At 39.7% G+C, this 24,567-nt stretch overlaps 1 protein-coding gene across 4 annotated transcripts in view; it reads right to left on the reverse strand.

The window, feature by feature from the left end:
• Window positions 1–8,590: 8,590 nt before the first annotated feature.
• RHOBTB1 (Rho related BTB domain containing 1) overlaps window positions 8,591–24,567 on the reverse strand; it is an 83,022-nt gene continuing 67,045 nt past the window's right edge. For 3 of the 4 annotated variants that reach the window (XM_043551729.1, XM_037905555.2, XM_043551731.1), the window contains 6 exons: window positions 22,156–23,129; window positions 21,621–21,739; window positions 16,315–16,465; window positions 13,911–13,999; window positions 11,512–11,617; window positions 8,670–10,965 (listed from right to left, as the gene is read on the reverse strand). In XM_043551729.1, coding sequence (XP_043407664.1) covers window positions 10,796–10,965; window positions 11,512–11,617; window positions 13,911–13,999; window positions 16,315–16,465; window positions 21,621–21,739; window positions 22,156–23,129 — 1,609 coding nt within the window. In that variant the 3' untranslated portion in view covers window positions 8,670–10,795. Of the gene's footprint in view, window positions 10,966–11,511; window positions 11,618–13,910; window positions 14,000–16,314; window positions 16,466–21,620; window positions 21,740–22,155; window positions 23,130–24,567 lie in introns of all 4 variants that reach the window. The other variant, XM_043551730.1, reaches the window with a different exon arrangement.

The raw sequence follows: 24,567 nt of genomic DNA on the forward strand, positions 1-24,567 counted from the left end.
TTGCCTTCTAATCTGCGATAACCTCAGGGACGGAGATGATAGGGGGAACGTAGAAACATTCTTCGCTCTACGATTCAGGGGGGACTGCATGGTCACCTGTGCTGCTGAGTTCGCCACGCTGACTAAACAGGAAATGAAATTCAAAAGTTCCCGGGCCTTTCCTGTGTACCTGGCTAGTGCATCAGAGTTCAAAGTGCTGTCCAGAGTGGTCACAATTGGGCACTCTGGGATAGCTCCTGGAGGCCAATAACATCGATTTGTGTCTGCACTACCCCAAATTCAACACAGCAAGGTCGATTTTAGCGCTACTCCCCTCATTGGGGAGGAGTACAGAAGTTGATTTTAAGAGCCCTTTAGGTCGACGGAATGGGGTTGGTTGTGTGGATGCAGTCATTTTTAAATTGACCTAATGTGGCTAAATTCGACCTAACCCCGTAGTGTAGACCAGGCCTAGGTGTCCTCAGCCCTGCTAATCCAGGAGCTATGGAGGTGAAGCACTCAACATCTTAGGAGTTCCTTCAAACTCCCTATGTCACACAGAAGAAGTCACATCCAACTTGCCTTTACCAGAGGAAGGGTTATTGCACCACAGGAGCATTAAGGGCAAAAGGGTGAGTAAAATGGAGTTGAAAGGGGGTGGATCATTAGCACTCAGAGAGAGTCTATATGGATAGTGCCAGAGAAACACAACGTCACAGTAAGAGGAAAATTAACCCTCACCCTTCCCATCCTGGGCTTCAACAGTCCTAAAATCCCGGCTCCCAACAATGGCTTTTGAAATGCAGAAGTAAATGTACATAGGATCTTAGTCCCTGGCCCCATCACAGCTTAGTCATGGAAATGGCAGAATAATGACCTCCGTATGCAGATCTTCCAAATCGAAACAGGACAGTTCCCTGTCATGAGGGTCTTATCCCTCTTCTTTCAGTCCAATATGGATGACTGATTTCAGTGTAGACAAAAAGAACTAGCTAGCTCTTAGTGAAAAGCCCTATTTAAAAGGATTCAGACAGCACAAAAATAGCAATATTGACAGGGTCTGCCCTCATTCCACTCAGGTTACAGCTTGTGTCAAAGCATTAGAATTCTCATGAAATGTCAAGTACAACGAGGCCAAATTATTTTGAGTGATTTGATTAATGCTTCACTCAAATACACAGGAAAATTAAGAGAGGATAGAGTAAATGATTGCTGAAGGGTTCAAGGGAAAATTTTTAGTGATTAAATCACATAATCTTACATGTACAGATCTGAAACGTAAACACCAAAAAGCAGAGTTAGAAGCCAGGTCTTGCAATCGCTTGCACATGTGAGCAGTCCCATTGAACTCAGTATGACTCTTGCATAGTTACTCCCAGGTATAAGGTGTTTGCAAGTGGGGTCTTAAAGATGCAGCTCTCAAAGTCAACCTGTTCTGCCTAGATAAAGTATTACAGAGTACAGTACAGTAGTTAAGGTCACATGAGCTGAGTTAAAGATGGAATTTCAGTCTAACTTGAAATGCTTTCGTTTGGTAATATTAAATCAAGTCTTTTGGAGGTGGGGGTTACCTGCCATTAATTTGTGAAGTAAACAATTAAAAAAGAAGGCTTGCATTTCAAGGAAAAGATCCATCTTTTATATAAAAGGGGATAGCAGAAAATAAAATGGCAAAAAGAATTGAGTTACTAAACCTTTGGTTTGTTCCTGACTCTTTGTACAAAGTCGGTGTTGATCAACTGTGGAGTAGAGGTCAGGAGATTGGAATTCTAATCCCTGTTCTTCTATTGACCTGTGGTGTGACCATGGTAAAGTCACTTCACCTCTTTGTGTCTCAGCTCTTCCATCTGTAAAATGAGGATAATGATACTTAGCTGCAAGTATAAAGCACTTTGAGAGCTAACGCGCTATATAAGAGCTATGTGTTGTTACAATATTAACATGTCTTAGGCAGTAGTATGTTAAGAGAGCATACATCACTTGCTTTGAACATGAAGTAAATTGTTCATAATCTACTATAAATGTAGATGAAAACAAAGTTTATAATCCACTAGGATACACTTCCAGCCAGTGTCACCCTGAATAACTGTTGACATTTACTGCTCTAGACAGTACAGTGTTAAAGATGCAAGCTTCCTACATAGTCATGCACCACATGTTCCAGCTGTTCCTAGGAAGAAAGTGCAAAGAGCCTACTTTGCTAAATTGCCAGTGTCAAAGAGAAGTCATGAATACCCTCCCCCCTAAATCTTTCTGCACACAACTTAGCTGGAGTTATTTCCCAAATACCTAATTTAAAGCAGGTTAAAATGTTATGACTGTATTTTGCAACAGTTATAGCTGCTGGATTTCCAGCCGCTTAATGCTCAGCCCTCCAGGGAGTCCCTGACAGAAGCCCTGAATAGAACATTGTTCTAAGCTAACTGAGCAGCTACCTGTCTGATCACAATCCCCAATGCTCAGCTGACTCAGACTTGCAGGGTTTGGGCTGCGGGGCTAAAAATTGCTGTGTAGACGTTTGGGTGCGGGCTGGCACCTGAACTCTGGGACCCTCCACCCTCCCAGTGTCCCAGGAACCCCACAGGTGCCTAATGTCTACACAGCAACTTTTCAGCCCTGAGCCTCAGCTACTCAAGCCCAAGTCAGCCGACCCAGGCCAACTGCAGGTTTTTATCCCTTGGTAGATGTACCCTGTGTTTTCAATGGCAGAAGCCATTCAAAACCCTGCCAGAGCAGCAGTGTACATAGCTAGCTAGGGCTTTTGTATTTGTACATAGTAAATAAACACAGTTATTTGGAATCTGTGTTGGTGTGATTTCCCCATATTCTTAATGTTGCCATAGAAAGCAAAGATACCACATGGGATGTGGGTGTGAAGGTAATTTCATCCCGAAACCCACTTTTCCCTGGGGCCTCACAAATCATAAGCCTGTTTTGGACTTACTTTTTTTTTCCCTTCCAAGTTTGCTTTTTCATTATTGGAAGAACAGAGTCAGTTGTGTTAACAGACATCACAGAAACTTCTACAATCTTTGAAGAAAAAATGTTCAGCCAGCAAAGCTTATGCTCAAATAAATTGGTTAGTCTCTAAGGTGCCACAAGACCTCCTTTTCTTTTTGCGAATACAGACTAACACGGCTGTTACTCTGAATGCCTACATCAGCTGGACTCTCTTGACCATCAGACACTATTACTTAGCCTTTAATCTAAACTCATAATAAAAGTATATCAATTCCTCAATGTTAATTTAAGAGTCCAATTATCTTTTGCCCGAGGTGCATTAATTCCTACTCATTTCTCCTTCCTCCTCTTAACCAATTCATTTCCAGAAAACAAAGCAAACCTTGCAATGACTAGAAGAAAAATCTCAGTTCAACTAACCTGTCCATTAAACACAGCAATCAATCTTTGCAGCCTGCCACTAAGCCTATTTATTTTGCATTAACAGTAACTCGAGAAAGGATGGGCATCTGTGACAACTGTAGCTCTTCAATGACCCTGGTGGTCTGCCAGAGATGAACTCTGTCCAACTCGTTTGTGAAAGCTTCAACTTCACTGCCATTCACCAACCAGAATGAAGATGAAATAAGGGAACTGCAGAAAACTTGATGCTTTGGGTGTGTTGTAGCCATTGCATGGATGATTATCAGGGAGCAGGAAGAGGCCCTCAATACTTAATTGTAAGTGAAAAGGAATCTCAGGGTGCACACTGGGCAGCTGGATGGACTGAGCCAGTAACACTTCTACCTATGTGGGAGGAAGTCATGGAGACAGCAAGCAGAGAGAGTTTGCACAAAGGGAGATGGATCTGCAAGAGACTCACAGACTCTAAGGTCAGAAGGGACCATCATAATAATCTAATCTGAACTCCTTCACATTGCAGGCCACAGAACCTCACCCAACCAATCCTGAAATAGACCCCTAACCTCTGGTTGAGTTACTGAAGTTCTCAAATCAGGATTTAAAGATGTCAACTTACAGAGAATCCACCATTTATATTGTTTAAACCTGCAAGTGACCCGTGCTCCGTGCTGCAGAGGAAAGTGAAAAACCCCAGGGTCTCTGCCAATCTGACCCAGGGGAAAACTCTTCCTGACCGCATATATGGCTATCAGTTAGACTCTGAGCATGCGGGCAAGACCCACCAACCAAACATCTGGGAAAGAATTCTCTAGTAACTCAGAACCTTCCCCATCTAGTGTCCCATCTCTGGCCATTAGAGATATTTGCTGCTAGCAGTTGCAGATTGGCTACATGCCACAGAAGGCATCTCATAGTGATTTCTCCTAACTGGTCCCTTCTATTTATCTCAAATTAGCCCAGTCCATCAGCTTAACCTAAAATGACTCAACGTGCCCTTAAATTGCAAGGCTTGCCATCTTCCTTTGTTTCCCTGTCAGCCTCTTAAGAAAATCAGAATGGCCATATTGGGTCAGACCAACCCAAACCAACCCAGTCATCTAGCCTAGTACCCTGTCTTCTGACCCTGCCTGATGCTTCAGAAACCTTCTCCCTACACAGCCCCAGGATTTAGTTCAAATTTTGGCAATGCCACGAGAAGGCACAGACAATAGTGGCAGGAGAAAGCCTCCATGACATCAGACAAGGCAACTCCCATAAAAGGAGTTTGAGAACTAGAGAGTCCATTTCAATCACAAAAATGTTCAGGTTGTAATAAAATTAAATAAAGTGGAGGGAGATTTGTAAGACCCCAAACCAAGCAGCTTGAGCCTTATTTCATCAATTGGAGCTGAATAAACAACATTCATTAGAATAATTCTTCCCTTCTCCTTACAGAACCACCTGTCTAAATAGTGGTCATAAAATGTGTGATGTGGTAGAAATTATTTGATCTGCTAATTATCTACCAATTAATATTCTAGTCACTTTACAATTAAGAAAGTTTGTGAGAGTGCTGATATAGTTAGTATAGGGGATCAATAATACACTTTGTAGGAAAAAGGACATAGGTCTAAGTGGAGACCTTACCGGAAATCTAAGGAAACATACTCTTTTAAATATGTATTCAACAACTAAATGTTCTTAATAGTCTAGGAGGGATTCACATCCATGAGAATGTCCAGATTATATACTTGATAATACATATGTAACAATTTAATTTATCATGTACCCACAGATACAGACAATAGAATTTTCAGCTTCAATGGGCTACAGGAGAGATCATTAGAATGCTCAACACTAATACCTTTCACACCATGTAATCCGCTCTAAATGGCCATAACAGCTTCAAAAAATTAATCCCCCAAGGGAATACAGAATTCATTTTTTTTTTTTTAGTTAGAGGTAAGAAAGTCAGCTAAAGAATAAAATCTTCTTTCGTGGGCATCATCAGTCACTTTCTTATCCAGAAACTTCAGAACAGCAGAAAGCAGAGGAGGAGGAGAAAACTACATCAGTATTTCTCCAAAGTGGATGGTCAGATGCGTAAAATAAAGTGGTGCTAAATCCTGGCTACTGTGCGTAATTGCTGAAGCATGCAACTGCGATCTGGAGGGGGAGAGTTCTATTCCACAACTTTAGGAAGCAGAAGCCTGGTTTACTGGCTTTATATTGTTCCACACACTTAATACCATCATCCATGTCTTTGTAATTTCAAGGGTAGACTGTTGTGCAATGTGCTGTTCGTGGGGCTACACAATGACAAAAAAAATGGTGCTCTGGGACCTGCACTGTTTACCATTGAGTTGCCAAATAGATTTTAAAACTGTCTTTTTTGTTCTGTTTATAAAGTAACTACTGCAATGGGGTCCTGGTCCATGACTGGGGTTGCTAAGTGCTATGGTAATACGCAAATAAATAATAATGCTAGATCCCCCTCCATATAACAGAGAAGGGACACCCAGCAGGGAATTTGCTATCAGGATCCTGCGGCTCTGGAATGCCTTTCTGATCTTGGTTCAAAATAGCCTAGATTTATGAACCTTCATGTTATAGGGCCCATTTAGTCCACCAGGCCTTTAAAGAGAGCTATGGGAGATTGAAGTAGTGTGGAGTTGTCATTTGTATTCAGAGCTGTTGCATGGCAGGAGGGTGAGCTGTTTGAACTGCATATCTGGCATTGTCATTTCAACTGGCAGGGCACTCAGAACCTGGGCATGGGGCTTTTTATTGTTCAAAATAATTTCACCTGTATCACGTAGGACGATGGCCACATGGTCTTTCTACAAAAGCAACTGAAATGCTACACTATATAAAGGAAAAAGCAGATTTTCTATCACAAACCAAACTAACCTCTTTCCCTGAATCTCAGGGAAAGACTGAAATTTGTCAGTGAGATTTTCTACACAGCTTTACAGTCCTTGGGTTTACTGACAATCCTCTTCCATCTTCTGATGTTCATATTTTCTTCTTAGCCTCCTGCAGTGTGGATCCAAATTCTCTGAGATTTCTTCCAGAACATAAGGTATTATGGAAGGAGCAGTAAGTAGTGAGTGGACTGAAGTGCAGGTATTAATATGCCAGAGCCTCCACCATTGCGGTTTCCAGTGCAAAGCGATCTGTGACACGAGCTATGTGATCTTAGCTGAAGGCAAAGGCACATACAGTAAATTATATCACGACAGAGCCTGACTGTTGCTGGTACAACACTGTCTCTCATCCTGGACTCCGTACACAGACTAAACTTCTGTTAACAGATTTGCGTCAGATTGTGAACAGATTGTAATATGTTAATGTTGTTCCTGGCATCTTAAAGCCAAAAGGATTGGGCATGATCAATTTCAATGGGAATTGTGTCTGTATGAGGACCGGGCCCATTAAAACAAAGAAAAGTACCAAATCATTTTTAGTAAGTGAAAAAAGTTAAGAGCCATGAGGGATATTGAGCCATTGTTAATGTGATTACATAGGACATATACATTGCAACCCACAGGAAATAAACATTGACCATTCGCTTATGAAGTTGAAATATGGGCAGACAGCATAGGTCTGAGGCCTGCTCTTTCATCTGAAAGCAAGGCAGCAACTTCCTCAGGAGCCCACGGTTTCTAAAGCATCCTGAGAGGACCTGAAGTATTCGTCATCATAGAGTGTAGGCAATAAAGCAGACATAATTCAGTATGTTATATCGCTACTTAATGCTATGAGCTGGAAGGAGGAAGAGCTGATTTACAGGCCAAGATTTTGCAAGCTCTCTCAGTCTAACTCCACAACACTCGAACAATGAGAAATGCTCATTTTACAAACAGGATGTTCTTTAGGAAGCGTTGTTTCTCATTCAGACGGAAACACAAAACCTTAACACTTTGGTAACTTGTTTGAACAGTATGGTAAACAAGGCTGTGCCTCCCCCCCCTCTTTTATTCTGCAGGCACTTCCCCCTCCCCCCGCACATTAAGTTTTTGATCAGCCATGCTACTTAAATCAAGCAATAAGAATGGGAACCCAGATTACTCTCCCCTCCGATGTAACCTTTATAGTAAATCTACATATTTAATATGCTGTCAGCTGCCTTTATTAACATGGGGCCTGATCCAATTCCCATTAAAGTCAATGGGACTCTGAATTTAATGGACATGGAGGATTAGGCCCACAAGGAACAAAGGAAATAAAGCAGACTTGTCGCTGTGGCACTGTAGTCTAGTTCTTCCTCACAAAGGGCCTACTGCTCACATTGAAGCTGTGGCAAAACTCATATTGACCACAGTGGGAGCAGGACTAGCTCCCAAGTGCTGATTTCTAAGTCACAATGAGTTTTCTCAAAATTATTTCTATATTTTACAACACTAATAGGTAACCCCCCTTCTGTTTTACGGTGAGTCACATCCAGATTATTTACCAGGAATCTAAATGGCCGTGAATTATTAAAAACAATCAGCAACAACAGGAGCATACTTTAGTGGTTTTGTCTACACATTACTGTTTTAGCATAATCAGAGTGGCATTGTTTCTGTTGCTACATTATTCTTCTCTTACTGAATATATTACCTAAATTCTAATAGCAAATTCAAGGGAAAAAAATCTTGCTTCATAAATCAAATTATTATGATATGTAGTATTCATAAATTAGCACTTTTGCTAAGAACACTGAGTGCTGAAAGTGCTTATTTTCAGTGCCCTTGGTATTGTCTAATAGCTTTAAACAAAATATGAACAAGGCACCCTTCACGCATCATCTTGCAAGTTCTCTAAAAAAACCAACTTTTTAGCTTTGTCAATTTAACTGCATAGATCTATCAAGAGGAATTGTTGCTACAAGTTCACTAACTTGTAATTAGAGGTTTTGCTTGTTGAAGAATATCTGCTAGTGGAAACTAGCTAAAGAAAAGTAGTCAATTTAGCAAGCTCATAGTATACATAATAAAAACAAAACACCAACCAACCAAAATCCCTACAAGAACTGCTGGTGACTCTTCCTGTTTTTTGTCATGTAGTTTTTCTCATCGCACAGGTGACAGCCTGGTGATTAAGAATTAGGAACAGTGTGAAAAAGTGACAGGAAAGTTTGGTTTGTAGCTTTATATTAAATGACAAGCACCTACCATATTCTTTTTTCCAATCAATAAATACAAATGCAAGTGGCTCTCCTATAACATTCTGAACTGTAAGTTTTGATATGCCATGTGATCACAAATTCAATACACTGTTTTGTTAAACATATTTTACTACTATTGAATGTTGACAAACACCATAAAAAGTGAAGCGCTTTATACAATATTTAGAAAGCTGATTCAAAGAACTAGGAGACATTTTATAGCTAAACAGTTTTATTGACTTTTGTTTCAAAATAAAAAAACACAAATAACCACCAAGATTAAAGGCCATAGACGGCATTAACCAAATGAACCAGCCACTTGGTTACAGTAGCTGACAACTAATACAACTGGATATTATTGCATATACCCCCAGGTTCATTTATCTATCGATTACAGTTTGGCAAAATTACAATCATACAGAAGCTTTGGTTATGTAAAACCTAGTAGCAATACTTATTAAACATGATCTGTTAACATTTTATGACTGAACAGATATTAATTCCATCCTAGTCTTGATATTTATTCTCTCATTTTTTCATCCCTCCACAATTTACAATACTACTGGCCAGGAATTAATGCGGATACACTTGCAGCCATCCTTTCTCTATAGCCCTTCTTTATCACTGTACAGTGATAAATCTTGTAGGTGATGGAGTCTGTCACCTGTTTTCTTTACAGGAGTCTCTTCAGCACCCATGCTAAGCAGCTTCTACCACCCTAGGGTGGCATCTCCCAAGAACAAGCTCTGACTTGAAGCTGTGTATTTGGAAGTGTGTATGGCTTTCAGTCTGAAACCTTTCCTGACTCGCAGCACTGGGGTTTGAACTTACTGCCTTGTCTATGAATACAGGAAAAATAAAAATCAAAAGCTTTTCACATTAGTATGCTGAGCTGCCTGCAGAAAACAGCATTAACAAAACTGATAACATAATACTACCTCAATTACAGAACGGTGCCTGAGACACTTCATAGGCCTGCATATGCTCTATAGTATAATTTTAGAAGTGTTTTAGTTTGGTCTTTTCAAAGCACACCCAGCCTTATATTTTTCTAATGCAACACTGCAAGTTCAGAGTGACAGTTATTAGAAAATCAAAAACCCAAAGGAAATTTCAAAACACTGGAGGTTTTTTCCCCTCCTACCATTTAAACAATGCTGGGATTTTTATTCACTGAGACTCTAGCTTTGTGCTTTCTTGGATATTTGCTTCCAGAAGGAATGTATAATCTAATTTAAAATATCATTCTTCATTTGCAAGCTGCTACATCAACAATAGAGGAATGTATCTATTTGTTTCAGCAGCCTTTCATTTGCATAACTCCTGTAGAAGCAAAAAGGAGTTTTGAAAGAGGACTGACTGCAGAATTAGGCCTTCAAAGAGTAACCAACTATAATACAGTAATTCCAATACTACCAGCATGTCTGTTTTTTGAATTCAGATCCATACTGAGTTTGCCCTGGATAAAGATATAAATTAATAAGCCCTTCTGATGATTTTAAAATTATCCTCTTCAATCTAGACCTTTAAAACCTCTGAATACTTAGAATCACTAGATTTCACATGGCCCATATAATCAAAATTATATGCACTGACATGGCAAATATTAGAAATACATGTTCCTGCAGCTGAACAGGTAATTATACTGCCTATTATTCAGCTGAACAAAGATTAAATGCTCTATAACTTGCAGTTATTTGATCTTATTATAACCCTTTACTTTAGAAAGAAGGAATAGCCATCTATGTATGTTATGAGTGCATGGAATGTAGGGACAAAAACTGGTTTCCTAGTAGAAGCTTTTTTTAATTAAGATGATAATTTTCATGGGGTAGTTTTAAACCGGTCACTTAAGACAGAAGGTTATCTATTACGAGGGGGTGTTAGTTTATATTTCACTTTACACACATAAGAAAAATAGTTAAAATCTATTTACAAAGCTGCTATGTGGTTATTTTGTGGTTTGTAAAATAAAGTTATACCCAGAATTTTTATTTAAACAAAATACACAAGACAGTATAAAAATATTTCCCAATTTGGAGTTTGAAACATTAATGCTGGATTTGTTTTTGTATAAAAAGAAATGTAATAATGGTAGATGCTGATTCTGCTTACTAAGCAAAAATATACATATCAGTTTAAGGAACTATTCCAGGCTCACTATAGCTGAGCTTGTGCTTTTGACCCTAACAATGATAAATGCAAAACATGGAATAAAATCAGTGTCGGGGACCTGAACTACATCTTATTTCTAACAATAAGACTAATTTTAGAGCAATGTTATAATTACACCGTTGAAGTGTTTACATGTATTTGGTTCGCTCAGGCAACTAGAGCGGAGGAATTCCAGAAGCACCACTTCCGTTTTGAATGATGTTTATTCAGTGCAATATCTTCCTTTTCTCTTTCCTTTTTAGCACGCTGGTAGTGATCTTCTTCCTTTAAGTACCATACAGGAGGCCAGCGATGTCTCTCAAAATATTCTTGATTATCTGATTAAAAAAAAGTAGTAATAAGATACTTAGATACTAAAACTGCAACACAAATAAAGTAGGGCATGTAAGACATTTATTTACCCTGGTAAACTCACTATCCTTTCTGTGCCTCAGTTTAACCACCAACAAAATGGACAGAAGGATACTCACGTGTCTCAATGCAATAATGTTATGGATTAACTAAATGTTTGTAAAGTGCCTAGAGGCTCAAATGAAAGCAATTTAAGCAAAGCACACTGTTTATTGTTCTATGACAAAATAATGTAAAATACATTCAGACACCAAATACATTTTTTGAGGTGAAGCATGGAGAGTCATTCACGCCATTCTTAGTTCAGTTGATAGGAGTTATATATGTAACTCTTGGTCCATGAGGCAGAGGGAGAATTCTAACTCTTTGGTTATCTGATCAGAAGAACTCAGGATGGAGAGAACACTGGGTTTCCATCATAGTTTAGTTGAGCTAATTCACTTGTTCATGTTCAAAGGACAGAAAGAAAAAAGGTCAGGAAAAGATGGGGGGAAAGTTGAAGATGGTCTTACCTGAAGACTTAGCTTTTATTTCTTTGCGGAATTTGGAGCAAACACTGTTGTAGTTGGTGCAGATGTAGTGCAAGCACCACGCTGCCAGCTGATTAGCATTGTGAAACTACAAGCAAAGACAGTCAGTTTACATTTCCTGATACTACTGGTCATCTTGCACAAAAGCTAAAAGTTAAGGCAAGCGTGATCCCTAAATGAATCTATCCTGTCATGCTTTCAGCATTGGGGATTATTGCATAACACTCAGCAGAGACTGAGCAGCTGCTCAGAGGAAGCTTCTAGCTGCACCATGTGGATTTAGAGTTACTGTTCCTTTTACACAAAAATCCACTGGCACACTCAGTGGCCAAAATGGGATTGTCACTGGGAGTAGCTGAGTTAGGGTTCTTACTCTTTCTGCAATGTGCTGAGCACCTCCTGAGAGGTGTGAACAGCTCCAACTTTATTTCACTTCAATGGGAGTTTAAGGCCCTTACCATCTGGCAGGAGGGGAGAGATAGCTCAGTGGTTTGAGCATTGGCCTGCGAAACCCAGGGTTTGAGTTCAATCCTTGAGGGGGCCATTTAGGGATCTGGGGCAAAAATTGGGGATTGGTCCTACTTTGAGAAGGGGGTTGGACTAGATGACCTCCTGAGGTCCCTTCCAACCCTGATATTCTATGATTCATAGGATTGGGCTCTAACTGTGATCCTATGCACTTAAATCTAGGTTTGCAGCTGCCATCAAGTTACTACAAATCTTACCCTGTTGTAACTCACTCCCCAGAGAAGTGTTCTCAATGAAAGAGCTTAAGGCACTGTTGAAAGCATAGTACAAAACCTGGGACAGGCAGTCTGCTCAGAGGAAAGTATAGCTATAATGTGAGTCAGATTGGTAAAGTATGTGCATCTATTTGGCATTCTGATTGTTTAAAACCTTAACAGGACACAGATCAAATCATAACAGGATTTGAACTTATGACTTCTGTACCCAACCACCACCCCAACAACCCCCACAGTTTAGCAGAACTAGCATTCTTTTATCGGAAGAGATTCAGAACTGGGTTAGTAAGGGTGTTATGGGTCCAGACAGAGCTGAAAGCAGATGATGGGAAGCTTGCAGTGGACAGTAGGCGCTACATGCCAGTCATGAAAGCAAGGGTCTAATAGCACAGGCAGAAGCCAGACCTAGTCATTAGGGTGTTTTGAAGAATCATTTGTGGACTGTAATATTTTTTCTAACTTTGGCTAGGTGGTGTTAGTGGCCTGTGATATACAGGAGGTCAGCCTAGATGATCTGATGGTCCCTTCTGGCCTTAAACTCTATAACTCAATTTCTCATAATACAAGCAAAATATCTTGTACTACCGCATCCCTAAAGAAACCATATTGCAACATTCCTTTTGGAAAACTCAATCACATATTTAAAAACAAAGAGTCAACTTTGGACTCTGTCTCTCAGGGTCTCTGGAGCTCAGACAGAAAAGTAATGTGCATGAAAGTAAGGTAGCATGATAGGCAATTCACTCAGAGTCACAAAGGAATGGCTGGGTGTTGCAGAGATGTCCTCCTTGAGGGTGGCCAATTAGGCCATGTCTACACTGCACTTTTGTCGTTCAAACTTTTGTCGTTCAGGGGTGTGGAAAAAAAACAACCCCTCTGAATGACAAAAGTTTTGACGACGAAAAACACCGGTGTAGACAGTGCTTTGTCGGTTCCCGCTGACAAAGCTTCCAGTCCTTGTTGGAGGTGGTTTTATTTTGTCACCGGGAGAGCTTTCTCCAGCTGACAAAGAGCAGCTACACTGTGCATGTTACAATGGCATGACTGCAGCGGCACAGCCACACTGCTGTAAGGTGCGCAGTGTAGACATAGCCTAACTCTGCCCTCCCAATGCTGGACAGGTACTATTTCATTCCTAGCAACCTAATGGAGAAAGATTTAAGGGGCACACGGGCATAAAATGGTGACACCCACTGAGAATGCCCGAGTGTGAGAAAGCTAAAGAACTTTACTTCATGGCATTAGACACAAGGCTGGAGGCGCTAGGCTCTGCCACCTTACAGAAGCTTCCCCACAAGTAAAAACTGAAATATGTATTTGATAGACACAAAACTAAGCCTCAATATATAGAGCCTGATTTCTCAACTGATGTGGAGAAGATAAATCTGTTCTGCAAAGGACATTAAACATTTTAAAATATAGTGTTATTATCACAGCAATTAAGTTTTAAAAATTAAGATGCAGAAGCCTTAGTACAGTATGATAACTGTGGTCCCTCAATTCTTTGCAGTGGAAACAAGGGGTCCTTTGTTTGAAAGGCTTTATTCATGCAGGTATAATGCTCAACACCATCATTTTTCAGAGTACTGCAGTTGGGCAGAATGCCTTTAAAAAGGTTAAAAATCAGTCACTACTAACCTGGGCCAATTCCAAATAGGAGAGTACTTCACCATCTATGCCAATGCCATTCCCTGAGGCTTTAGTCAGCTCCTGCACAGCATGCTGCTCTGTTAAAGTAGAAAACTACTAACCGACACTGTAAAAATACATATTTCAGGGTAACATTTATAAATGCAGTTAATTTAGGGAATCAAGAACCAAAGAATGTGTGTGTTAGCATGAAAGATAAATACAGAAACTACTGCACCAGCAGCAGATCCATTCGGACTTCTGATCAGAGTCAGAGCTGGCGTAAGCAAGTGCAGCTTCATTGTGGTCTCTGGAGTTGCCCTCAGACATCTAGGAGCAGATCCCCAGCCAAGAGCGCTAGGACAGTTTACACTAGCTGAGGATCTGCCCCCTATGTGTGAATTTGTCCCTTTGTACACACAGATCTTGCATGTGCTTATGTTTATGCTATAATCACTCCTGATTCCCTAGTAGTTACAACCCTTGGATTCCCTACAATGGATACCTCTGAGTAAGTGTTGTTCCCAACCTGCTCTAGAACAGAGTCCAGGTACTACACAGAATCAAAACCCTGCCACCATCTCCATTGTTATGGTTTGGCTCTATTAATGAAGAAATTAATAATGACAGCAAAGTTCACGTTGAGTCTTCTCAGGAGTGGCTGCTCCTATGGTTCCCCCCTTAGGGATGCTCAGCCTCCAGAATACACCCTCTCTCCTCAGAGAGCCACCTTGTATCTAGGTGAGGTAAGCCACCTCCCTCGGTAAGTCAGCAGAACTCACTTACCCCTTTCCTAGAAGGATCAACATCGATAACAGGATGGAGTGTGCGACTGGCCCCTCTAAGATATATCGGGGTCCAGTGCACCATTAATGAGAGGTGCCTCGGCCTTATAAAAGGGTGTGGGTACAGCTGCAGGTGGTTCTTGGCAGATGCCTGCACACACTGCAGGGAGTAAGAAGGCTCCTTCTGGCCCTGAATTAGCAGGGGAAAGGGCTGTGGGAAAGGCCAAACTCCAGGCAAGAGGTGCTGGGAGAGCAGGAAGACAGACCCTTAGGAGAAGAGGGTATGCCCAGCATGGGACTGGGGTGAAAGAAAGGAACTTTAAGGAGAGGACTGACCCGGGGGTGAGGGGGGAGAGGACTGGGCGCTCTGTGATGAAACTGTGTTGATGACTTTGTAAGTTTGAATTCTGTTTTGAAAGACTTTGTGCAGACTTAATAAATGAGACCCCAGAAGGGGGAGTGGTTTGAATATCTCAACAACGTGGACTTCTAAAAGGAGCCTGAGTGATCAGGGAACTGAGACAGGCCTCAGCAGAGCCACACTTGGCCAGAAGACAGCGCAACAGAGCAGACATTCCTTTTGACAGAATGTTAGAGACAACCAAAGGTGGCCTGATTCAACTCCATTATGTGCAATCATAGCAACGGGACAAAAAGTAGCCTTTGAGTTCACAATAAATATTTCACTAAATGAGACAGAATAAGATGTTCTTACCATTAAAAGCACATTTGTTCCACAAATGCTGAGAAGGATATCTGTACAAGGCCCCACAAAAACTTTGGTTAGAGCAGGGCCTAAGTTAGTTCTGTAATGTGCAACAAGACATTCGATTGTTGACAGCAACTTAAAGCTACCTGAGGGCTTGGGTAAATGACACTCAAGGAAATGACTAAAATTTATCTTGTGAATTTGTTCAACTTGGTCGTCCCATCTCTCAGAATCTCCACCCTACAGTATTTTGGTACGATATGAGGAAACAGAAAAAAACCCACTATCTAGAAGTTTGGTGCGTGTGGGTTTGGTATTAAAGTATCCCATGCTGCTGTTCTGGTCTAACTTAAAGATGGAAAAGTTGATTTTCTTGAAATTATGCACGTGAGAGCCCCCCACATCTACAGCAGAATAACTAATGGACTCTAGTTTGGGCAATAAAAATAGATCTGAACAGCACTTCTACAAAGAGTTTGAATCAGATCAATTTTAAATTGGCTCAGTTATTATGCTCTCTAGATGGATTTTATCATGGAAAGCCTAGTTCATTATAACTGAAAGCTTAGTGTCCCTACTGTTTTGCTGTAAGTTAAGAATAATCGAATGGACATTATGAATTGCGACATTATATTAATGCTGAAGAGAAGGTTTTCACTTCCTATTTCTAAAGTATGGAACATTTTAAAAGGACTGCATTAATTTAGCACAAGTCCTAGAGAGTGGAAAGAAAAAGGCAAGTACATTTTTTAAAATTGAAAATACCACATTGTAATACAATTTGGCTTTATATAAAGGAATGGCATTTCTTTCCCTCAGCATTCACGGCAAAAAAATTGTATATGTTCAAAAAAAATCACTAAGAAGTAATACAGCAGTCCATGAAAGCATTGCACCTGCAAAGAGTCAGAATCCTTACCTGCCAGTGCAACCAAGTGTGGGAGGCAAAATCTGTTTGCCAGTGCAATTAATTCAAGCATATCCAACTCCTGACTCGATGATAATTGCTTGGTATACAAATAATCCAGAACTGCCTGCATAGAAGTCTTGTTTATGTTGGGAAGAACAACCTGAAAAAAGGTATTTTAAAAAATGTGCTCTAGTGAAAGATATGTAGTCAAGCACTTAACGCAGGCCATATGCTTCCTCTCCCACCTTGCTATCCTTTCCCCTTCTGTGATGTTTTAGCAATATAGTAAAATATTAAAGAGAGACTCCACATTAAATCTAAAAAGCTCAAGAGCTACCAACAAATCTGTCAGATTCTAGTTATGTATGTACATGAACTCAGCCAGTTTAAAATGTATGCAGCTCTACCTAAATTAATGTAAGTGCAATATAAATTGAACCAGCAGATGATCTGGGCCACACTTTTAAAAAAAGTGGGACTGTTTGATGTCGGAGCAGTTACCAGTGAAGATCAATGGCTGGTATGGTAATATTTCATGGCTATCAGTAAAGCAACCACTTTTTCCTTTATAAACAGTGCAGCTGGCACTGCTGTTTTGAATACTGTTTGGAATATCAGAATTGTTTCTTACTTGTATAGACTCAAGTGTTCAGGGGCAGTCACTGGGTTATGGCCAAATAAGTCCCAGAGCTGCATCCCCATAGTTGATTGTGAAAACACATACACCTTGAATAATGAAGCCTAACTCTCCTTTCAATAGCAATCAGATAATAGCACTAAGAAAAGAAATGCCAATGCTTTGGGCAGAGATCTTTTGGAGAACATGCAGTAAGTCAACTAACAGGTAGAAAAAAATCAGTAATACAAAAAAGAGTTACAAACAGGCATTAATGTACTTCAGTCTGATTGATCAGAAGTGATCCTGGCTTATGGTTATATTTGTATAATCAACAGTGGTTAAAGCTTTCTATTTTCCTATCCAAAGTCACATACGCTGAGGCAATCCATAAAAGACTCAAATATTGGTTAGCCTAGAGGATGGAGAAAAATACACAGAAGCCTTATGAGTAGGTTGTTCCTTTATGGCTTTGTACCACTTGTCAGTATTAGCTAACTGGTGCTCCTAATATAAATACTATTGAGCTAAAAACAATTCAGAAAATATTCTTCTACTGCTAATTATTTTTCAGTAGCTAGCAGTACTTTTTCTACAGGGATTGCTTTCGATAGCTCTAATTTGCATCTCCATTGCTCTTAACACTTTCAGTTAATTAGTAATGAATGAAAGCAGAGAACAGCAAGGGTGTGGCTGATGCAATACCAATGAATGTAGACATAGCAGGTATCAAAAAGGAAGAAAGCCCAACTCCTCCCCCAATTAACATAAACATAGGCTGGAATTTTTAAGGGGTTTAAGTGATTTGGGTGCCCAATTCCCTATCAAGTCAATGGGAGTTGGGTGCCTAATTCCCTTACTTTCCTTTAAAAATCCCAGCAGTACACTTAAACAGGCACTGAGAATTGTGTTTACTATTCCAACCTTTGTTAGTGATGGCATCCAAACCTTCTCTCACAAAAGGGACTAAGATAAATTATAGAATAGGGCAAAGATTTTCACAAAATGACTAGTGATTTTGGGCACCTCAATTTTTAAGAGCTCCACTTGCAACACTTTAAGGAATCTGGTTTTCAGAAGGTGAGTGATGAGCATTTTCTGAAATTCAGGTACCTTTAAGGGTGTCTTAAGTTAGGCAACCAAAATGACATACACACAGAATCACTAGTTACCTGGAAAACATTAGCCCATGATTTTTTGTTTTTAAAGTAGCAAAACAGAATTAAATTCCCTTGTTTTGCTGTAGGTGAAGAAGAAAATACTCCTTTTCTATTTACTGGAGTAGATTATTTTGTGTACTTGTGGCACCTTAGAGACTAACAATTTATTTGAGCATAAGCTTTCGTGAGCTACAGCTCACCTCATCGGATGCATTGAGCTTATGCTCAAATAAATTTGTTAGTCTCTAAGGTGCCACAAGTACTCCTGTTCTTTTTGCGAATACAGACTAACACGGCTGCTACCCTTACAATAGTGACAAACTTAATATGTCTGACCCTGCAGCCACTGGATCCAAAATTCACTGAAGTCAGCTGCAACCTTTCAATAATTTCAATAGGGTTTGGATCAGACCCTTTATCATGTGTCATTTGACGAAGCAGCTGCAACATTGGATCTACAGTACTCACTTGTCAGTCCAAATGCAAGTTACACTAAGAAGAGTTGGTTTTGTAACATTGATGATTTTTTTGTTAACTTGCATATTGACCCTTTAGTGCTTATCTTATAAAAATCTGTGTTCTATCTACACAATTCAGGCAAATTTCATTGAGAAGCAAATCATTATGTTTCTGTAAACTAGACTGAGGTAATATGCTATATACACACATTCCAATTTATACTTTTAAAGCTCTCAGATCCAAGTACCGTATTTCACAAACTCCAGAAAACTAAAGTTTAGTACGTTTAAAATATTAAATTGCAAAAGATGAGCTAAGACTATTACATTTATCATTAGAAATAGGCTTGTGTAAAATGAATATATATTCTTATTGCTTACTACAATCGAGGTATGTATTTTTAATGACCAACTTGCTGAGTGTGCCTCTGGGGAGGGAACTGTGCTTACTGCTATATTAAAAGTAATGAGAACAATTTAAATAGGACACGGTCTTCTAGAACATTAAATACAAAAAAGTACAGCTATAACAACACTAAGGGGCATATTTTCCCCTTGACGTTAATGCAAGTCCCATTAATATTAAGACGACGACAACATGACAAAAATCAGGAAATCAATAAATTTGAAAAAAGAACTCTGCAAAGACTGATCCAAACAATCAGCTTAATGCACACACAGCCCTTCCCACGTTACTGGACCGCCTAAAAGAGGCCTTTGCCATGATCTACTCCACTGTTGAGACAGTTTACACAGCATCTCATACATGCCCTACACAAGAGAACAAGGAGACTGCGTCAGTATTAAGTCCCTAGTTTTTGTTGATGTACTGTACGCCAGGTCCATTCTATTAGTTTAACACATTGGGTTGCATATATAGTCTTGTGACACTGACAGACCAGCCGAACTGTGTATGACCCATAACAACTTAACAGGCAGTATTACAATTGTAATCAAGACAATTTACTTGAATGTGAAAGATGCTAAGAGTATTTCTCTGTGTTTACAAATATCCTGTTAGAAGTTTAACAATGTAACCAAATTAGCTTGTAGATACTAATTCATTTTACTGTCTTAATTGCCTTATGTTACGTATGCCAATGGTTCAATTAACCTTAATATCAAAAATGTGAGATACTGCAGGAAAACTAATAATATCATCTACATTGTCTTCAACTTAACTATCTACATTATAATGGAAGACCTGCTAATTGCCTTATGTGAATAAGTGTACTAGTTTAGCTGTGTATCATAGGAAATAGAAGGTTAGCTTCAAAGCAAAGGTGATCTGCATTGCCTATTCCTCCTTGGGGAAAGGCACTGCTATTAGGAACGTAATTAACTGGTAAGCATTAGTCTTACCAGTTAACCTGCCTTAACCGTTAACCCCCGGGCTGGCCGGCTATGCTGGCCCCAGCCCTGGCCGCACTGGCCCTTTAATCGGTTAACCATTTAAATGAAACATTTTTAATCGTTTAAATGGTTAACTTTTTAAATGATATTTACATCCCTACCTGCTATGACAATTTCTGTGAGAAGCCTTGTCAGCCTGCTAGAGAACTATAAAAGAGAAGCCTCAGGCCAGATCCTGTCATCTCAAGTCTGCTGAACTTTGAAAAGGGAAAGTTTATGCCTTGAGACTGAGATCTTCCAAATAGTTATTTGGAATATTCTGGAAAATACATGGAAAGGCTTTACATCTAAGCTGCCTTTGGATTCTGACTTGTTGGGATGATTCCAGAGAGACTTTTATAAGCCAGCAGTTTATTCTATCATTGCTATGATCCTGAACTATGAACACCGACAATCACTTGTATGTATATGATCCTTTAACCATTCAATAACTCTCTTCTTTTCTTTCTTTTTTATATTATTAAACCTTTAGTTTTTAGTTACTTAAGGATTGGGATCAGTGTGATTATTGGGTAGGATCTAAGACTCTCATTAACCTGTGGATAAGTGCCTGGTCCTTTGGGTTTGGTGAGCTTCACATATGGTGAATCAGGTTTTCAGTAACCTCTCACTGTATTAGACTTGGCTGTCTAGATGGAAGCCAAGGGCTGGAATGCCTAAAGGGGACTGTGCTTGGTTCCTTGTTAACCAGTGTGGGATTGCAGAAGCTCCTTTGTTACTGGCTTGGTGAATCTAATTATAGAAGAAACCACCAGTTTGGGGGAATTGTCTGCCCTATTTCTTGCAGTCTGCTCTGACTGTGGCATTCTCAGTGTGGCCCATCCAGGCACCCGGTCACAAGTCTATTGCCTTTTTTTAAACCCAACCCCACAAACCCTCTCAAAGGGCTAGCAGAATGATTTAATTTGTAATGGCCCTGATTATGCAAATATATATTTACCCAACTTTTTGAAACACTTTGAAAGAAACCCACAACACTGACTACTTGGGAGTTGTTATGCTGCCATATAAACACTTACACAGTTTGGAGAAAAATATTCCTCCTGAAAAGCAGTTATGTGGGCCCAGGAGTTGTTCCTTAATTGGCAATGAAACACTTTTTTGAAGGGAGGCACTAAAGGAAAGATGGAGCAAACCTATTTAAAACAGGGCAACCAGATAGAACTTTTGCTTGGGGTGGGAGGGGAGGGAGATGAAGGCTTATATTTAAGTCGTTTCCCTCTCTTATAAGTTGACCTAAATTTATTTCCCCCCCTCTTTTTAAAAATACTAGAAGTGATTAGATCATGGAAAAATAACTTAAAAATTTAATTTTGAACTCAAAGTTGTTTTCAGGTAACTGGATATAAGTCAAGAAGCCCCAAGACAGTTTTTTACATGCCTAACTTTTAAAAAAAAGTTTTATTAAAAGTAGAGATCCATAAAACATTTTGAAGTTGCTGACACAGCAAGCAGTGGTGGCAACGTAACCATACTGCTGAGGACAAGCTCTTGTTCAACGTATTCTAACTTAATGTCCCAATAAATAAAGGACACTTCTGGTCTAAACATAAACACACAAAAGACTGCTAAGTCTTGAATAAATCATTGTTTCAGGAAATACCACAATGCTTAAAATAGCGACCCCTAAAACATACATGAAATACAATTATCAGAGTGGACAAATACCTCTCTGTTTGAGCTTTCAACAAATGATCCTCCAAACATCGCAGACATCCATTCACAGCTACAAATCAGCAGTGGCTTGTGGGCATTTATGCTTCCATCATCCACCTTAAATGTCACATCTGCCATGGAATCAAGAAACAATCATAACTACAATAGTCAGTGCTTGAAGTGGAACCTATTACTAGTTCAAGACATAGAAAGGAGCACATACTTGTTAGTAAGGAATTGCTTCCTTTATGTTTCTCAGATTTTATAGAGGTAAGTGAAGAGCAATTATGAAAGCTCATAGGAGACGATGGGAGCTCAGCACTTTTGAGAATCTGGCCCCTTATTTAGCAGTCTAAATGTGGATTTTAGAAGCCTAACTTTAGGTTCCCATTGTCGAAAATGTTGGCCTTCAGTTTATAGTAAACTTTGGGCCCATTGCCCCTCTCACACTGACTTAAGTCAGGAATAACTATTGAAGTGGGTGGAGTTACGCTGGCATAAGTGAGAGGAGAATTGTGGCCTTTTCTATGAGAGTTTATTTACTCACCAGAAAATGTCCCTTTGCAAAGACACTCTTTTATCCGGTTAGCTTTCCTGACATGAAAGGCTTTAGTAATCTCTTGATTCATGAAGGCTTCTTTATTCATAATATTTTCCACCATCATCCGCAAGTCAAATACCTCCAAGATTTCAGCAATCTGTGCTAATCTTGTCAAATCTTTTTCATTTTCATCCAGTTGCCCAGCATATAGAAATTGTAAAACAGTTTTAAAAGGCCCAGGCTGAACAGAGGAATCCATTTTGACCACAGTTACAGGACATTTCCTATTAGATACAGGGTTGATTTGTATTTCCTTATGCATACTAACAAACCCTTTGCCCAAGAAGGACAAAGCTCCCCTTGTAGAACTAGTTTCTTCAGTTTCAAGTTCTAGCATCTTTAAAGTCCCATCAGTTTCTAGTGTTGGAAGTTTGGCATCAGAGGTTTTTAAATTTGCTTCATCACTGTCACCATCTGTTTCAAGTTGACTTGATCTAGACAGGAAGTCCCTACTGGTCTTTTCTGTACTACACTGTATTTCACTGAAGTCTGGAGATTCTTCACATTCCATTAAAAAAAGGTCATAAAACTTTGAAGAGGAGGTAGCTAGGTAAATCTTGTGAGCAAAAATGTGATTCTGCTCCTGAAGAACAAACATAACATCTGCACACAATGGATTGTCTAACAAATATTCAGCCTCATTCATACTGGTTACAGGACACTCTGGGATTTTAATAACTGGAGGAGGTGCCTTTGGAGGTAGGAATGGAGCCTGAAGTAAAGGTTTTTGGACCTTCTTTAAATGTGACTTCCAGAACTGCAGGTGTCTCCTGGATATTAGTGCAGCCCTGATCGCATTATCAAAAACATCCTTAATTCCAAACTGGTCAAATACACTAGTTTCATAATATGGTAACCCGAGCTCCTTGGCAACCTCTCTGCCTCTTTCTGGTGGTAAAATATCTCCCCTTTTTATAGGCCTAGGATTAAAATAAAATACAATTCAAACAAATAACAAAAACAAAAAATCACACACAAAGCAGGGCTGTCATTAACCACAGTCCAGAAAATCTAGAGCACAAAGAAGAACATGTATTATCCATATTATTCAGTTCATAAAGATAAAAATGGTAGTTGGTATGGCTCATGGAGACCCCTAAAAATCTGCAACCATTGTACTAGACACTTCAAAAATATTACCTAATAGATGGGCTGGTAATAATGTTTATATTTGGTAGATACTTTGTAATATAACCCTATTACTTAAATATAGGTAGGCAATATTTCACAATGTGAAGCAAACCTTCAAATCCCATTCACATTTATCTGAATTATGAACTGTTTAAAAATCACTGTTCCCCTTCTGTCACTTATGCTTCACAAAAAAACCTGGCAGCCTGCTAAAATAATAGCTGAACATGGACATTCTGAGGAGCCAGGCCCATGACACTGCCAAAAACAGCAGCATCAGCATATACATTGACTGCCTGAGAACTGGCCGCGCAGCTACAGGAAAGGGTGGGAGGGAAAAAGAGAAGAAAGCTGGGCTTGGGTCCACTCCCCCTGGCCGCATCCCCTTTCCCCAGACTCAGCATACAATACTAGCAGGTTACTCCCATTCCCGTGGGGCACATGGGGCAGGAGTGAACTGGACCACTCAAATGACCCAGGGGCTCATTCCCGCTCTGGTTTAAGAGCCTTCTCCTGTTGCCAGCTAATGTAGTTAGCCCCATAAGTCACGCAGTAAAAGTCTGTGCTACAGGTTCAGGGTTCAAATCCTGTTGATGATGCAATGGTGACGGAGGACTGTTATACTTTAAAAAAAAAATCCCTTAAAAAAATCAGATTATTAGGAAATAATATTACAGATGTGAAGAGGATATTGTTTAGATTGGACAGTCAAGCATTTGAAAGTTAGGGAATGCCAGGATTTACAGGTGCTCATGAAACCTTAATTCAGACCCCCATGCATTATGGGACACTCTTAAAGTTACATGATCATATAGTATTTTTTCTACAGGTCCCAAAAATAATTCAACGCACAGATTGGATGCACAAAAGGGAGAGAATTAAAGTAGTATGGGCAACAGTAGATATGTATGTTCCTAACTTTTGCGTGCTTGACTTCGCAATATAAAGAACTTTCTTTTAATGTGTTTTTTTCCCCATGTAAAATATATACCCACTTTGCTCTGTGCCATGCTCTAGGGTTACATTTCCAAAAACCAAACTAACCCCCAAATGCCAAAGTTATGGTGTGTCTGGCTAAAGTGACAATTGGCAGGAATAATACATTATGGCGTGATGCATATGTGTTTTGCCACTGGAATCAATGTCAAATCTCTGCTGCTCACTATTTAAATATTACTGTAATGCCCAGATGGCTCAACCAATATCAGGCTCTATTGTACTAGGCAC

Source organism: Chelonia mydas, chromosome 7 (assembly GCF_015237465.2).
Source record: "Chelonia mydas isolate rCheMyd1 chromosome 7, rCheMyd1.pri.v2, whole genome shotgun sequence".
NCBI lineage: Eukaryota > Metazoa > Chordata > Testudines > Cheloniidae > Chelonia > Chelonia mydas.